A 16988-nucleotide genomic window follows, 5' to 3' on the forward strand; every position below is an offset into this window, starting at 1 on the left:
TAGCGCGGATCCCAAGTGGTTAAAGGCAATGCCATTTTGCCCCTGTAGAAAGCATTAGCAAGACCTCCTCTGGAATATGCAGTTCAGTTTTGGGCATCAGTTCACACAAAGGATATCGGAGAACTGGAGAAAGTGCAGAACTGATAAAATGCATGAAGGAGCTCAGCTATGAGGAAAGATTAGAGGAACCGAATTTGGGGGTTATTTACTAAGCAGAATGCTCTGCGCTAGTTCATACCTTAATTGGTGTGCTGGAAAAGTCCAATTAGTAGGTGTTCTCAGTTAATTAACCCTTTTGATGCTAATCTCATTCCTATTACTTATAATATATCTTAGATTTTTTTTGGGGGGGGGGGGGGGGGGTTTACACAAATCTTTCAATACTTTACAAAAGAACAGAGAAGTATTTCTAAACCCAACAAATTAATATTTTCAGATTTTGATCTTTAACCACTTTTCTACAGGGCACTTTCAGCCCCTTCCTGCCCAAGCCATTTTTCAGATTTTAGCGCTTTCACACTTTGACAATTGCACGGTCATACAACACTGTAACCATGTAAAATTTGTATAATTTTATTCACACAAATATAGCTTTCTTTTGGTGGTATTTAATCACTACTGGGATAAAAAAAAAAAAAAGAAAATGTTGATAAATAAATAAATTTTCTCCTTTACTGATGTGTGTTGAGGCTGCACTGAGATGGGCACTGATGAGGAGGGACTAATATTCTTCACTTATAGGCACTGATAGGTAGCACTGCTAGGTGGCACTTACGGACCCTGATAGCCAGCATGGATAAGCGGCACTGATGGGTTTTACTGATGGACATCACTGATAGGCAGCACTGAAAGCCAGCACTGACTGGCATCACTAATGGGCACTGAATGTTGGCACTGGTGAGCAGATTGCTGGCACTGGTTAGCATGGGTTGTTGGCACTGGTGGTGCTTTAATGTAATCGGGGCACTGATCATCAGAGCCGCACCAACCCGCCATCATTTGATGGCAAGTGGTTAAAGGTGACCATACACTGCAATCAGATCTTAAAAAAAAAAAATGATTTGGTGTAAGAGCCTGTTTGATTTCCTGGAATTTGAATTTATTGTTCAACTGCGTCGTCTTATTTCCTATTTTGCCGAAATATCGAGTACAGAGATTGGCCAGTAAGAATGCATAGTGCATGACCAATGCCCTTTTCGGCAATTTGCCGAAAGGAAAAAACGGCTGATTATTAAGCTGAAAATGGGGCGGGGCCTGGGGGTGGAACTCCGCCGCCGCCCATGATGGGGGTGTATAGCGCAGGAGAGCCGCCGCCGTCTGGTTGAATAGAGCGTCGGGAACATCATAGCTTTAATTTCAATAGCTGTGTGTTCCCTGTCGCGCGCCGTCACACACAGCCCCTCCCCCTTGTCCGGGGAACTTTGATAGACAGATCACCTGTCCGTGCCTATTCAACCAGACTGCTCTCTTCGCTGCACAGGGGCATCGCTGGCTGCATCACTGGGGGGGGCATCGCTGCCTGCATCACTGGGGGGGGGCATCGCTGCCTGCATCACTGGGGGGGGGCATCGCTGGCTGCATCACTGGGGGGGGGCATCGCTGGCTGCATCACTGGGGGGGGCATCGCTGGCTGCATCACTGGGGGGGGCATCGCTGGCTGCATCACTGGGGGGGGCATCGCTGGCTGCATCACTGGGGGGGGCATCGCTGGCTGCATCACTGGGGGGGCATCGCTGGCTGCATCACTGGGGACATCGCTGGCTGCCTCATTGGGGGCAACACTGGCTGCACTTGTCTCTTTTATCATGTCGCCAGTCTCTGGCCACCTCCTGTACCATGTCGCCAGTCTCTGGCCACCTCCTGTACCATGTCGCCAGTCTCTGGCCTGCTCCTGTACCATGTCGCCAGTCTCTGGCCTACTCCTGTACCATGTCGCCAGTCTCTGGCCTGCTCCTGTACCATGTCGCCAGTCTCTGGCCACCTCCTGTACCATGTCGCCAGTCTCTGGCCACCTCCTGTACCATGTCGCCAGTCTCTGGCCACCTCCTGTACCATGTCGCCAGTCTCTGGCCACCTCCTGTACCATGTCGCCAGTCTCTGACCACCTCCTGTATAAAAATATTTTTTAAAAAGTCATTTTCGGTATCGGTGCTGTTTCGATTTCGGTTTTCGGCCTAGTGTGTTTTTAATTTTCGGTATCGGTTTCGGCACCAAAAAAAAACATTCGGTGCATCCCTAGCATCTACCCAACTTCTCTCTGTTGGTGGACACAAGAGCCTACGTCTATAGATCTATATTTGGGCAGCACAGTGGTGTAGTGGTTAGCACTTTTACCTAGTAGCAAAAAGGGTCACTGGTTCGAATCCTGCCCGCGACACCATCTGCCTGTTTGCATGTCTCCCCCCGGGCCCGTGTGGGTTTCCTTCAGGTACTCCAGTTTCCTCCCACACTCTAAAAACATGCTGGTTGGTAAATCGGATCCTGTCTAAATTGGCCCTAATATGTATGAATGTGTGTTAGGGACCCACACAAACGCCACCCCAAAAAAAAAAAAAAAAAAACATTTTCAAATAAGGATCATCTCTTCTTCAGAACAGTGAGCGGGGCATGGTGGCAGAAAAAGCAGCAGTACAAGCAACTTCCTGTAGGGGGTGAAGTCATTCCTGTGTGCTGGTCACCACTTCCGGGAACCAGATATGCGCCACAGGTACATACCTCCGCGCAAATAGCAGTTGCGCATCTCACAAACACAGCGGTTGTACATCTAGCTGCAGGAACCCAATTTTTAGGGAAATTAATAGTAAAGCAGTTGCAGATTCCCAGGACTGGACTGAAAAATGTTTCTAGTGAAAGGCAACTGGTGTTTTATATTAACTACTTCCCGCCCGGCCTATAGCAAAATGACGGCCGGGCAGTGGTTCAGTTATCCTGACTGGGCGTCATATGACGTCCTTCAGGATAACAGCTGCCATACGCCTGTTGGGGCATGCGTCGCAGCGATTGGTCGTGGTGTCCGTGAGGTCAGTCTGACACACCGATACACTGATCTTGGTAAAGAGCCTCTTTACCATGTGATTAGCCATGTCCAATCACGGCTGATCATGATGTAAACAGGAAAAGCCATTGATCGGGTTTTCCTCACTCATGTCTGACAGGATGCCCACACTAGACCACCAGGGAAGGGGGCAACATGTGGATGGCCAGGTATGTACCCCATGGCCATCTACATGTGCAAATGACAGCCCGATCTGTGCCAATCAGTGCTCACAAATGGGCACTGACTGGCACCATCATGTAACAAATGAAATCAGTGATGCTCAGCAATGCCACCCATCAGTGTCATCAGTGCCACCTCATCGGTGCCCATTAGGGCCCGTTATTGAAGAAACTTACTTATTTACAAAAAAAGGTTTAACAGAAACAAAGAAAAACTTGTTATTTTTCAAAATTTTCAGTCTTATTTTATTTGTTGCACAAAAAAAAAAAATCGCAGAGGTGATCAAATACCACCAAAAGAAAGCTCTATTTGTGGGAACAAAATTATACAAAATGTGTTTGGGTACAGTGTTGTATGACCGTGCAATTGTCATTCAAATTGCTACAGTGCTGAAAATTGGCTTGGGCAGGAAGGTATCTAAGTGCCTGGTATTGAAGTGGTTAAACAAGGTCTAAATGGGCCATCGACATGCATAGTTGAACTTAGGAATGTGTCTTTGCAAAGTTAAACTAAATGAAATCCTTTCTTATTTTTACTTGGGGATAGAGTGCAGAGGGATGCAATCACTAGTGCTTTCCCTCAGATTTACAGCGAGTGCACTTGTATTGCAGAGTGGATTTGCCTTTAACCACTTGACCACTGGGCACTTAAACACCCTTAATAACCAGACCAATTTTCAGCTTTTGGTGCTCTCACATTTTGAATGGCAATTACTCAGTCATGCAACACTGGACCTATATGAAATTTTTGTCCTTTTTTTCACACAAATAGAGCTTTCTTTTGGTGGTATTTAATCACCTGTTTTTTATTTTTTGTGCTATAAAAGAAAAAAGACCGAAAATTCTGCGAAAAAAATGAATTTTTCTTTGTTTCTGTTATGAAATTTAGCAGATTAGTAATTTTTTCTTCATAAATTTTGGCCAAAATGTATACTAATGCATATCTTTGGTAAAAATAAGTACAAATTGGTGGACATTATTTGGTCTTTGTGAAAGTTAGAGTCCACAAGCTATGGTGCCAATATCTGAAAATTGATCACACCTGAAGGACTGACGGCCTATTTCAATTCTTGAGACCCTAACATGCCAGAAAAGTAAAAATACCCCCCAAATGACCCCTTTTTGGAAAGAAGACATTCCAATGTATTTAGTAAGAGGCATGGTGAGTTTTTTGAAGTTGTCATTTTTTTCCCACAATTCTTAGATTTTTTTTTTTTCCACAAAATTGTCATATTATCAGGTTATTTCTCACACACAGCATATGCATACCACAAATTACACCCCAAAACACATTCTGCTATTACTCCCGAGTACGGCGATACCACATGTGTGAGACTTTTACACAGTGTGGCCACATACAGAGGCCCAACATGCAGGGAGCGCCATCAGGCGTTCTGGAGCACCCAGGACAATACTGACATTTTTCTCCTACATGTAAAAATCATCATTTATTTGCTAGAAAATTAGAGAGAACCCCAAAACATTATATATTTTTTTTTTAGCAAAGACCCTGGAGAATACAATGGTGGTCGTTGCAAATTTTTATCTCACACGGTATTTGCGCAGCAATTTTTCGAACGCGTTTTTTTTGGGGGAAAAAACAGTTTTGTGCTTAAAAAAAACAAAAAAAAAACAGTAAAGTTAGCCCAATTTTTGCATAAAGCGAAAGATGAAGTTATGCTGAGTAAATAGATATGGAACATGTCACTCTTCAAAATTGCACATGCCCATGGAATGGCGCCAAACGTCGCTACTTAAAAAATCCCCATAGGCGACGCTTTAAATTTTTTTTACTGGTTACATGTTTTGAGTTGCAGAGGAGGTCTAGGGCTAGAATTATTGCTCTCGCTCTAACGTTCGCGACGATACCTCACATGTGTGGTTTGAACACAGTTTTCATATGTGGGCGGGGCTTACATATGCGTTCGCTTCTGCATGCGAGCACATGGGGACAAGGGCGCTTTAAATTTTTTTTATTTTTTTTATTGTTCATTTTACTTTGTTTTAGTTTGACATTTTTTTCCCCAAAAATACATTTTTGATCACTTTTATTCCTATTACAAGGAATGTAAACATCCCTTGTAATAGGAATATGGGGTGACAGGTCCTCTTTACAGTGAAATCTGGGGGTCAATATGACCCCACATCTCACCTCTAGGCTGGGAAGCCTGAAATAAAAAAAAATAAAAAAATTCTGGCTTTGATCGTACTGGCGAGTTGGTAGAAGCACCGGAGGGCGGTGAGGGGTATTGCCGGGGTATTGGGGGGGTACTGCAGAGTATGGCGGGGTACTGCAGAGTATGGCGGGGTACTGCAGAGTATGGCGGGGTACTGCAGAGTATGGCGGGGTACTGCAGGGTATTAGCAGGGAATTGAGGGGTTAAATTCGGTGAGCAGCGATGTGGGCACTGCAGATGCAGCCCACAGCGCTGCTAACACCGATCTCTTTCCCCTCCGCTGTACCGATCGGTACAGAGAGGGGGAGGGATGAACCAGCGTCATAACATGACGCCGGCTTGTTTACAAGTGATCACTCCGTTTACCGTGATTCGTGATGCGCCGGGTCCACTGGACCCGGCGGTCACGGATGATCTCGTGTGTGCGCCCCAGGGGGCGCGCGAGAGCAGAATTCTGGGAGGCCGTTAATTAACGGCCTCTCAGAGTTAAACAACCGCCCTGAAGCCGTTAATCGGCAATGGGCGGTTGTTAAGTGGTTAATAAACTCCAAAATGCCTGATAATGTGGGGTGTACACAACAGAGTGCTAGAATGCAATTTGCCTAATGGGGACACTAGTTAGATTGACCTGTGTGTCCCCAAGGAGAGACATAGTAAGTGAGGGTAAAACCCTGCCAGTTTGGCTGTGACAGGAAGTGAAGCCAATTTTCAGAAAAGGGACACAAAGCCCAACATAAAAAAAGACAAGACGGGGTTCTAACACTCACTTGGTTTCCCTCAAATGCCCACAATTAGAATAGGATTGTCTTGAGCTAGATTTTAGCTCAGTGCTTCTCAACCCTGTCCTCAAGAACCCCAACAGGCCATGATTGCAAGTTTTCCTTCATCTTGCACGGGTGCTTTAAATCAGTCAATGACTTGATATTTTGGACAGCTATTTTAGCTAGATAAATTCCCAAAACATGTCCTGTCGGGTACTTGAGGACTGAGGCTGTGAACCGCTTCTCTAAAATAAAAAATTGAATACTTACCGCTCTGTAATTTTCCTTTCCTGGTGACTATCCATGGCAGCATATGCACAATCCATGAAGGCACCAGGAAAATAGCTTTTAGACAAAATCACACTTTTTTTGTTTTGTCATGCCAAGCAAACTGGTTAAGCTGCAGCTGGGAAATCTGTTGATTGACAATTAACAAAACATATAACCAATAAAATGTGTAGCAAAATTTTTTTGTTAACAAAATAGGGCTTGTAAAAAAAAGCAAGGAAACCAAATGTATGTTAATTTGAGACACTAACAGAATATGGTTTTGAGGTCTAACCATTTTGCAAAGGAAATTAACAGGAGTGCGCCCACAAACGGACATATATTAAGGATTTAAACATTGGTTACAACATCTTGGGGAAGATTTAGCAAAATAATGCAGACAATTAAATAAAAGTGAAACAACCTACAAACGACACACATTGACAACATTAAAAATATTTCTGTGGAAAATGGAAAATACAATTGCAGTCTGACTTGTTAATTTTGCTAGTCCCCACTTAGTTACATAGTTAGTCAGGTTGAAAAAAGACACAAGTCCATCCAGTTCAACCTTAAAAACAAATAAATAAAATAAAAAATAATCGTACAATCCAAATACCCAATTTTATGCCCACAATTGATCCAGAGGAAGGCGGAAAAAAAACTTGACTAACTTATCTACTTGTTATTGGCCTTAAAATGAAGTGCCCTTTAAAAATGCAAAATGAATGAAAAGCTAGAAAACTTTGGGGGGGTTGGGGCGCTTACGCTGCCTATAAAATGCTGCATCTGTAGCATGTATCCAAAATGCTTCAAAGATGTATGGCTTTAGGGAAAAGTTACAAATATACACTGCAGCTGCAAGATTTTAACACCAAAATAACCCCAATCCATACAAGGTAATTTGGGGCTTAAAATGAGAAGCCCCACGTGAAAAATTCTACCCTAAACAAAAAATTATTGTGCCCCTTCCAAATACTAACAAACCCATAGCCAAACACACAGAAAGCCAGCCCATTAAAGGGGGGTGGATGCTTGGGGGCAGGAGGGCTTGGGCACCCCAAAAGTCAACCACCTCGTTCCCATATTCAGGGGGATCAAGGGCCTCTTCTACACAACCCTAGGCTGGAGTTGTGGAGGGCTTTATGGAATGTGAAAAGCCCCTTTAAACTAGTGTGTACAAGGTGCTCTGTGGTTGGTATTGGGCTAAGACCAACATGCCCCAAAGGCAGCCATCTATGTTGAATGCATGTGGCCTTGTTAGGTTCAGGAGGGGGTTGACAATCGTTCTCGCACCTTTCCTAGCTGGCCCTGTTGTATGCTCCGAAAAAGGATGTGGGTTGGATTGGTGAAAGCAGTTCAGTCTTTGGAGAATGGAGTGGAGTGTGGAGTTCCCCTTTAAAAGCAAAAGTTAGTCCATGGAAATCCAAGGTGTTAGAAGGGGGAGACGAGCATTGGAGAATGGAGTGGCGATCCCTTTTAAAAGCAAAAGCTACTCCAAAGAAATCGTATGCCTCAGAGGGGGAAGGTTAAATGCCCTTTTTAGAGGAGCGAGAGTCTTTTCACATAATTTTAACATAACATGCTCAAATGACCTGTGTGCAAATCTCCTTAAATACATAAAGGTGAACCAGCATAAAAAATAAATAAATAAAATGGCAAGTTTAGAGGTGTGTCCGTTCAACCTACGCAATTGCATTTACGTCGCTTGACATTTACTAAGATTTTGGCTGCACAGTGAACAAACTCATTTGAATGAGCACAAGAGCCTCTTGTACATGCGCCGTGCTTACATTGATCTTGCGCAGTTCTAAACGTATTTGCAGGCAGAGCAGGCTTGCTCTGAAAAACACTGGTGTCTCACAACACCCCATAATATTGGCACCTCCATCTTCTGTTAACATTGAATTGAAGATGCTGTGCACCATGTCCATAGTGGCGCACAGATTGCATTCTTCTGTGCGCCGAAATCGCTATAGTAAATGGGTGATACACGCTCTGTTCCTGGTGCACGTTTCATAAATATGAAAACCTGCGTTGCACCTCACCATGCACATCTACTTTTCTCTTGAGTAGAGGTGGTTAAGGGGGGGACATGATCAATCTTTATACTGTAAATACATAAGTGGTCCATATAGTAAACTTGGTGTTACTCATGTTCAAGTCATCAGAGGACAAAGGGGCAGCCGTTGCGTCTGGAGGAAAAGAGATTTAACCTCAACATATGGAAAAGCTTCTTCACAGAGCTGTATGAATGTGGAATAGACTCCCTCAAGAACGTGTTATGGCCAGCTCAGTATATTGTTTAACAAAAAAAAGCTAGATGCCGTTCTAAATGCATAAAATATAATTGGATACTAAAATTTATAGGAAATAATACCAGGGATAGTTGATGGGGAATGAGGGAGGGGGATTCTCTTCCCTTTCCATTGCCTTCCCAGCAGCTGACATTACAAAGGGTTGGGAATGTTCATGACACCATTGAGTTATGGCTCCATGGTTTGGTTTCAGAACAAACAATGCAAGCTCATCCTAATAGCCAACTTTTGAATTGATGAGATCCTTTATTCCCGTATTCTGGAAGACCCCCTTAATGGTTGCCAGCTGTTGGGCTGGGGAGGAGACCTGGATGCCCTTTTGCTGTAGGGGACTTGGACATCAGCTGTCTCATTTTTTGATCTCCAGCCTGGAACTTTGAGTAGTTTGGCTGTCTTCACAGGGTTGGATCATGCGGTCAACTGATCTGTATTCATTTAGGCACCACCACAGCTTTGGCATCCATCAATCTGAGTTCTCAGAGGTCTCATCGCAGCAAGACAGTTCATTAGGATCATGTCTTTGATGGAACTTCATGTTTCTGCTCTTTTGTCTGTTAATTGGCAGTGCTCTTCCTCAGCAGTGCCTAGACCTGGGGGAATGGTCTCATCACCCTGAGGTGTTCTAGGACCTGTGTTGCTGTTTTGAGGGGGTGGTGGAGGGCAGATTTGAAATTTTTGGCATCCATTCCTTAGCAGAAGCATTGGATGCTCTGGGATACCTTGGCATCTATACACCCTGAGATATACTTTTTTTTTTCCAGTCCTTCTTAGTCAGGATTGAGAGAGAGCTTTCTTGTGTTTCCTATTGCTCCAGACTACCCCAGATGAATGTAGTATGCTGACCGTATAAAACTCCTGACAGATGCTCTATTTCTTCTGTCCCAAGGACAGTTATGCTGTCCTACTTCATGGTTGTTGACTTTAATGGCATAGCTGCTGAAGGCTTCATTTTTATTTTTTGAGTTCATCATCTCTGACCTGATACTTCCCCTAAGGTTCCCACATGATGGTTGTGGGATGGGTAATCCTGTGCTGGCCTACAGCTTTTTTTTGTTGGCAGTGACCTTTTCTCCTGTAAATGGGGGGGCATAACCTTGACAGTCTAACACTAATATTTTAAGATTTCCTGTGTCACTCAATGGACTTAAAGAAAATAATTTTACTGTAAGTACAACATAGATGTTTTTTTTTCTGCTTTACTGAAAGTCAGTTTGTGGCTTTTAGACTTTTTATATGATAGAATTAGACATCTGCTCTGATAACCAATCTTGTGAAACCAAAAGAAATTATATTTTAATATTTTTCCTTGTAAATACAGAAGAGTGCGCTGCCATGTCAAGCAATGGACCTGAGGATGAAGATGATGGGTATGAGGTACCAAAGTCAAACTTGCCAATGGCCCCGGCTCGCCGAACGCTTTCTGATATCTCAAACGCTGTACCTACCTTCAGTTCCGCGACTACCAGCAGAGATTCTGGAGCAGGTACATAAATATATAAGATAGCCTTACATTACTCAAAGAATTACTTTCCAGATTATCTAGCGACCCTACGTAAAAGGGGATATTGTGATTTTTGTAAGTTTGGTCTTTAACATATGAAAAACAAAGATTGCTGCACTGTTAACTTGTTAACTGTGAACAGTATAAAATAAATAATAAGAAATCTTTGAATTCATATCTCATAGGATAATAGATGACAAAATCTCCCAAAGTGCACCTTCCACTGTGATAATAAAAGATGAGCCCTTACCGAATAACAAATCCACAGACATAAACTGTCAAAACTGATGGTAGGCCATGTGGGAGATTTCTCCTCCCTTCACGGAGGGAGAATCCTTTCAACTAGGCTTCAGACAGCAATGTAAATATGAGGTTCTGTCAACGCTATTCAAAACAGTGGTTGATTTACTAAAACTGTAGCGTGAAAATCTAGTGCAGGTGTGCATGGTAGCCAATCAGCTTGTTCAATTAAGCACTTAAGGACTTGCTTTGTTTTGAGATTTTGGTGTTTACAAGTTTAAAACCGTTTTTTTTTTTTTTGCTAGAAAATTACTTGAAACCCCAAACATTATATATTGTTTTTTCTCTATCATTCATTGATGGACACAGCAGCTCTTCCTCACCTTAGGGTTATATCGCCCCTTTAGGAGAGGACTAGGCAGAAAGTGTTAAAAACAGCAACACTTGCACAGTACCGCCCAGGGGGTGGTCCTACTGGCAATAACCCCTCACACTGCATCCAGCAGCTGTTTTTTTCTGCCTAGTATAGGAGAAGAACTTGGCTCCCAATGGGACCATTGGTTCTGGGAATTTTTTTCTGCATTTTTAATTCCTGTGATTTTCAATCAACCGCCGGGCTGGGTGACAGGCTGGATAATATAGATCCTTGTAGTCTGCCCAGTCTGGCCATTAAGCATGAGCAGGCCCTAGCTACGCGCTGGGTCGGCCACGACATGTCCCATCTATTTCAGGGGTGGCCGGTGAGCTATCTGCTCTGGGGCACACATATGACCTGATCTACTGCTGTCTGTGTCACAGTGTGCCGTGGCCAGCAGCCACCCCGTACTGCTCGGGTGATGGATCTGTCTTTTGGAATGCGTCCAGCAGTTCCTGCAGGAGGGGCAAGTATGGTTTCACATGTCTCGGCAAGCTGGAGGAGCTGGGCATTCCCTGGGAGGTCTAATAGGGGGTCTCTCGCTGTCCCTTCCCTCCTCCGCAAGCTATGGGCCACTGTCTGACTGGGCACATGGGGGTGCGGTGCACGTACCTGGCCGGGGGGGTCTCTGGGTCCTAGCAGGGGACTGCGCTGGGTGTTGGGGGTCCGCTCATCCTTTTCCATTCTTTCTGGGCCACTGTGGGTGTCTGTGCTGTTTGAGCCATGTGGGGAGGCCGCTGCACGCTCCGCGTCCATTTTCCTGTGGCCGTGGCCATTTTGTGGTACCACAGCTAGTTCTTTTTGCCTTCAGCCATTTTGTGGTAGTTTGGCGGTGATTTTCTTGGTGCTCTCAGACGTTTTTTGCTGAGGCGACCGGCGGCTATTTTCTAGTAGCCTCAGGTGGTTTTGCCTCTAGCACTGGGCGCTTGTTTCCTTCTAGAACAGCGCGCTTCTACACAGACACCTCGTGGATTGCACAGGGGAGAGCGGACAGCAGCACAGCGCAGTACGTGGGTCAGGGTGGCGAGTCCTGCGGGGGGCCCCTCTGTCTGTGCAGCTAGGAGGGTGGACTTTTGTGTGACTTGCCTTGGGTCCCTAAGTGGTGACAGGCGAGTGTGGGTCAGCATGGCGCCAGAAGCTGACTCTTCTTCCCCAGGCAATCCTCTGATTACAACTGGCGGTGTCGGCGGTCCTGGAGGCCTTTGTTGCCGGGGTGGAAGTGGCGTGCGGGTACAAGGGGGGTAAAAAAAATGCCCTCTCCCCCCACCGTCTTCTGGGGAAAGCTTTGATTCAGACTCAGGCCCTGCTGTGACTGGCGGCCCCTGTTCTGATGTATCGGAGGATGTGGACCAGGACCGTTCAGACAGTGAGGATGACTCTGTGTCCCGGGACAGCGCAGGAAAAGGCGATTGTAGGAGCACTTATTACAGCAGTGTGGGATATCCTAAAAATGGAGAATATGATGGGGCCATCTACAGAGGTGTCAGTCCCTTTTGGGTCCCACAATCTAAGGTGTTTCCTTACCCAACTTATTTTGATAAGTATTTACAAGGAGTGGGGAAAACCGCATAGCGGTGCGTTACCCATTTGAGAAGAGTTTCCTGAAGAAATTGACATCTCCAAATGTTTGCAAGCCTGCGAGCAAATCTGTTACCACATGAAGGTTTGCCCCCACCCTACTTGGGTGGGGGGTCGCCTTCAGGAGTTTGCAGCTCGGTGGGCCTCCCTGGTTTGCTCAGGGTACAAGATGGAGTTTGTTTCTTGTCCGCCATTTTTTCCTCCAACCTTCATCATCTTCAGGCTCGTCGGGAGGCCCTGTTTGGGGCAGTACAGGACCTGCTACTGTGCGGGGTGATAGTACCTATACCGACACCGAAAAGGTTTCAGGGGTTCTACTCCAATCTGTAGTCCCAAAGAAGGAAGGGGTCCGTCCGGTCCTGGGCCTCAAGGCCCTCAACAGCTTTGTGAATGTACAAAGGTTCAGGATGGAATCAGTTCGCTCAGTGGTTGCTGCACTCCATCAGGGGGATTTTCTGACATCCCTGAACATCAAGGACGCATACTTTCATGTCCCCATATGCATCAAGCATCAGAGCTTTCTGTGATTTGCAGTCTGAGATGAGCATTACCAATTTGTAGCTCTCCCTTTTGGCTTTGGTGAGGCAGCGAGGGATCACAATTGTGGGTTACCTGGACGACCTTCTGAGGGCAGCTTCCGCCTCAGAATTAAGGGAGGATGTGGCAATCGCCATGCAAACTCTTCGGGAGTTTGGGTACTGAACATACAGTCTGTGTTGGTGCCGACTCAATTCCTGGAGTACCTGGGTTTGCTTCTGGACTCCCCAGAGGCAAGAGTCTTTCTCCCTTTGGACAAGTTGCAGACTCTTCAAGCTGTGGTAAAGCTGTTGGTGTCCCGCAGGTGGTCGTCGCTGCATTTTTGCAAGGCGGGTCTTGGGTCTCATGGTAGCCACTTTCGAGGAGGTACCGTATGCGCAACTCCACACTTGAGTCTTGCAAAAGGAGATACTGTCCAAATGGGACAAATCTCTGTTGTCCCTGGATTGTCAAATTCGGGTGAGCCAGCTAGTCAGGGATTCCCTGCTCTGGTGGCTGAGGTCACCGGCCCTTCGGTCTGGGAAGTCGTTCCTTCCTCTTCATTGAACAGTGATCACAACGGACGACAGCCTGACCGGTTGGGGGGAGTTTGGGGAGTACCAGGGTCAGTGGACCCAGGAAGTATCCCGCCTGACGATCAATGTACTGGAGCTTCGGACAATCAGGCGGTGCCTCTCCACATGGTCACAGAGGCTGCAGGGGCGTCACTTTCCAGGATATTCACTTTCCAGAATCCTGCTGTTTTTGCAGCGAGGAGTGGATCAGAAACTTGCATACACACTATTAAGGGGCAGATATCAGCTTTGGCTGTCTTTTTTCAGCGACTCTTGGTGAGTACGTTTCTTCAGGGGGTTCGACATGTGGCCCCTCTGGTTCAACCACTGCTACCTCTGTGGGATTTGAATCTGGTGCTCTCGGTGCTTCAGAAACCGCAGTTTGAAAACAGGGAGATTCCCTTATTGACACTCTTAGTCCTTCTAGTGGCCATTACATCTGCCAGGAGGGTTTCTGAGTTGGCGGCCTTGTCTTGCCAGTCTCCCTACTTGATCCTCCACAAGGATAAGGCGCTGCTGCGTCCGCAGCCTTCTTTTCTTCCAAAGGTTGTTTCGGGCTTTCATCTAAATGAGGACATTGTGCTTCCATCCTTATGTCCTCGGCCGTCACACCCTAAAGAGGTGGCTTTGCATTCCCTGGACGTGGTCCGGGCTCTGTGGGTGTATCTGTCTGCTACGGCTCCTTTTTCGGAGGTCGGACTCGCTGTTTGGTTCGGTGGCTGGTCCAAAGAAGGGACTGGCGTTCTCATCGGCCACCATCTCGGTGGATTCGACAGACTGTAGTTCAGGATTATGCCATAAGGGGACGGGTGCCTCCCTTTCCTGTCACGGCACATTCTACAGGGCAATTGGTGCCTCGTGGGCTTTCTGACATCAAGCCTCCGTTTCTCAGATGTGTAGGGCGGTGACCTAGTCGTTCACACTTTTGCTAAATGTTACACGGTTGATGTGAGTGCATCTTTGGATGCTTGCTTCGGCCGCAAGGTTTTGCAGGTGGCTGTTTAAGGTTGCAACTCCGCCGTTGAGGAGCTGTGGCTTTTTGCTGTTCCCACCCCTCGTTTCTTTCACACTGCTTGGGGACGTCTCTAAGCTGCTGTGTCCATCAAGGAATGGTAGAGAAAATAGGATTTTTGTACTCACCGTAAAATCCTTTTCTCTGAAGTTTGACGGACACAGCACACACCCCTCCTATTTCGGTTTGTACTGCTTTTGACGAACTGAGCTCCTGGATGCAGTGTGAGGGATTATAGCCAGTAGGACTGCCCCCTGGTACAGTGCAAGTGTTGCTGTTTTTAACACTTTCTGCCTAGTCCTGTCCTAAAGGGGCGATATAACCCTAAGGTCAAGAAGAGCTGCTGTGTCCATCAATGAACTTCAGAGAAAGGGATTTAACAGTCGGTGCAAAAATTCTATTTTTTCTAACACCCTAGAGAATAAAATGGCGGTCATTGCAATACTTTTTTTCACACGATATTTGAGCAGCAGTCTTACAAGCGCACTTTTTTGGGAAAAAAAATCACTACTTTAAATAAAAAATAAAAAGACAACAGTAAAGTTAGCCCAATTTTTCTTTTTATATTGTGAAAGATAATGTTATGCCAAGTAAATTGATACCCAACATGTCATGCTTCAAAATTGCACCCACTTGTGGAATGACATCAAATTTTTACCCTTAAAAGTCTCCATAAGCGATGTTTAAAAATTCTACAGGTTGCATGTTTTGAGTTACAGAGGAGGTCTGGGGCTAGAATTATTGCTCTCGCGCCAACGATTGCGGCAATACCTCCCATGTGTGGTTTGACCACCGTTTTCATATGCGGCGCTACTCACGTATTCGTTCGCTTCTGCGTGCAAGCTTGTTGGGACGGGGGAATTTTTTCTTAATTATTTTACTTGATTTTATTTATTTTTTCACTGTTTTTTAATAATAAAAAAAATGAGTCGCTTTTATTCCTATTACAAGGAATGTAAACATCCCTTGTAATAGAAAATAGCATGACAGGTCCTCTTAAATATGAGATCTGGGGTCAAAAAGTCCTCAGATCTCATATTTGGACTAAAATGCGAAAAAACACAAAAAAAACCCAGATTTTGTCAGTTGAAAAGATGATATTGAAAAAATACCCCTTTAGGACGTATGGGCGGGAGTGGCGTTTTGACGTTGCTTCCGCCCTGCTATAGTATGGAGACAGGTCGGGGCCATCTTCCCCTCACTCATCTCCCTACCCGGCCACGGAAAGGTCCCGGTCGCCTCTACCGCTGCGGCTGGCTCTAGTAAGCGACGGGAAGGGGGGTAGCACCTCCCCGCCACCAATAACGGTGATCTCACGGCGAATCCGCTGCAGAGACCACCATTATCGTAAACACGACCGGCTCCTGAAGAGATGGATACCTTGGTTGTGGCAGCAGCTGCTGCTGTTACCGAGATATCCATCTTCAAAGTGCCGACATATATGTACAGGAGACGGTCGGCAAGTGGTTAAGCTTTAACAAACAAAAAAAAAGAAAACTGGAAGCTGATTGGTTTCTATGCAGAGCTGCACCAGATGTCGCACTCACTGGTTTTAGTAAATTAACCCATAAATGTGCAGTCTTGACTTTCACTTTAAAGTTGTGTTTTTCAAGAAACGGAAAACATTAGAACTGGGTATTATTATTATTTTAGTCCAGTACATCTGAGGCTAGTTTTTCTATGTACAGTGACTGGGATCTTCCCACACTGGATAAACAGTCACTGCAGAGGCTCTTGGAAAACATTGGATTTCTATGTGCCCCGCTCACACCACAACGCTGGTGTGAGATTCAGTGCAGAAAAATGCAGCATGTCTGCATTGGATAGACACCTTTCAAGTGGTCACTATGGACCAGGACTAATATGTGCAAAGAGGCATATCTAATCTTGTCTGCAGATCCAAGCAAGGACAGGACATCTATGGAATACCCCTGCAGGGGTGCCTTACTGATTAGTAGTGACAGGCTAAGTGAACAACAGAGGCAGACTTTCGTAGTGTGAAGAGTGACCTCTTGTGGTCATTTGAAATCTAGATTTATATATCCGTATCCCCTCCAAATATACTTTACAGCAAAAAACAGATAGATGCACATAGGATTTAATTTACGATTTTAACTGTTTATTGGACTCGCCTCAGTTTACAGATTTTAGCTCTCAACAACTCCTGAGGAAGTGTATGTCAGTCAATAAAAAGCATGGCGAAAATACACTCCATCCACTAATGTTATAATATTGATATTCATATGACTGGACACTGTAGAAATCTTGGAGGCGATCTATGGCTCTAATTAACCATCTGACTAAGGAAGCAAGATGCCGGTCCTTACTGTAGCCAGAATGAATAGGTTCCCCACCTGCTAGCCAAAGTCTCATTCGTCTAATTTTTATATATGGACACAGTACTGCATCTAT

At 45.3% G+C, this 16988-nt stretch overlaps 1 protein-coding gene across 2 annotated transcripts in view; it reads left to right on the plus strand.

The window, feature by feature from the left end:
- LOC143934084 (E3 ubiquitin-protein ligase CBL-like) overlaps window positions 1–16988 on the plus strand; it is a 175547-nt gene that overhangs the window by 145901 nt on the left and 12658 nt on the right. For both annotated transcript variants that reach the window (XM_077457392.1, XM_077457393.1), the window contains one exon: window positions 10058–10222. In XM_077457392.1, the coding sequence (XP_077313518.1) occupies window positions 10058–10222 (165 nt within the window). The remainder of the gene's footprint in view (window positions 1–10057; window positions 10223–16988) is intronic.

This window comes from Lithobates pipiens, unplaced genomic scaffold (assembly GCF_037356315.1).
Source record: "Lithobates pipiens isolate NorthernLeopardFrog02 unplaced genomic scaffold, aLitPip1_a1.2 Scaffold_27, whole genome shotgun sequence".
NCBI lineage: Eukaryota > Metazoa > Chordata > Amphibia > Anura > Ranidae > Lithobates > Lithobates pipiens.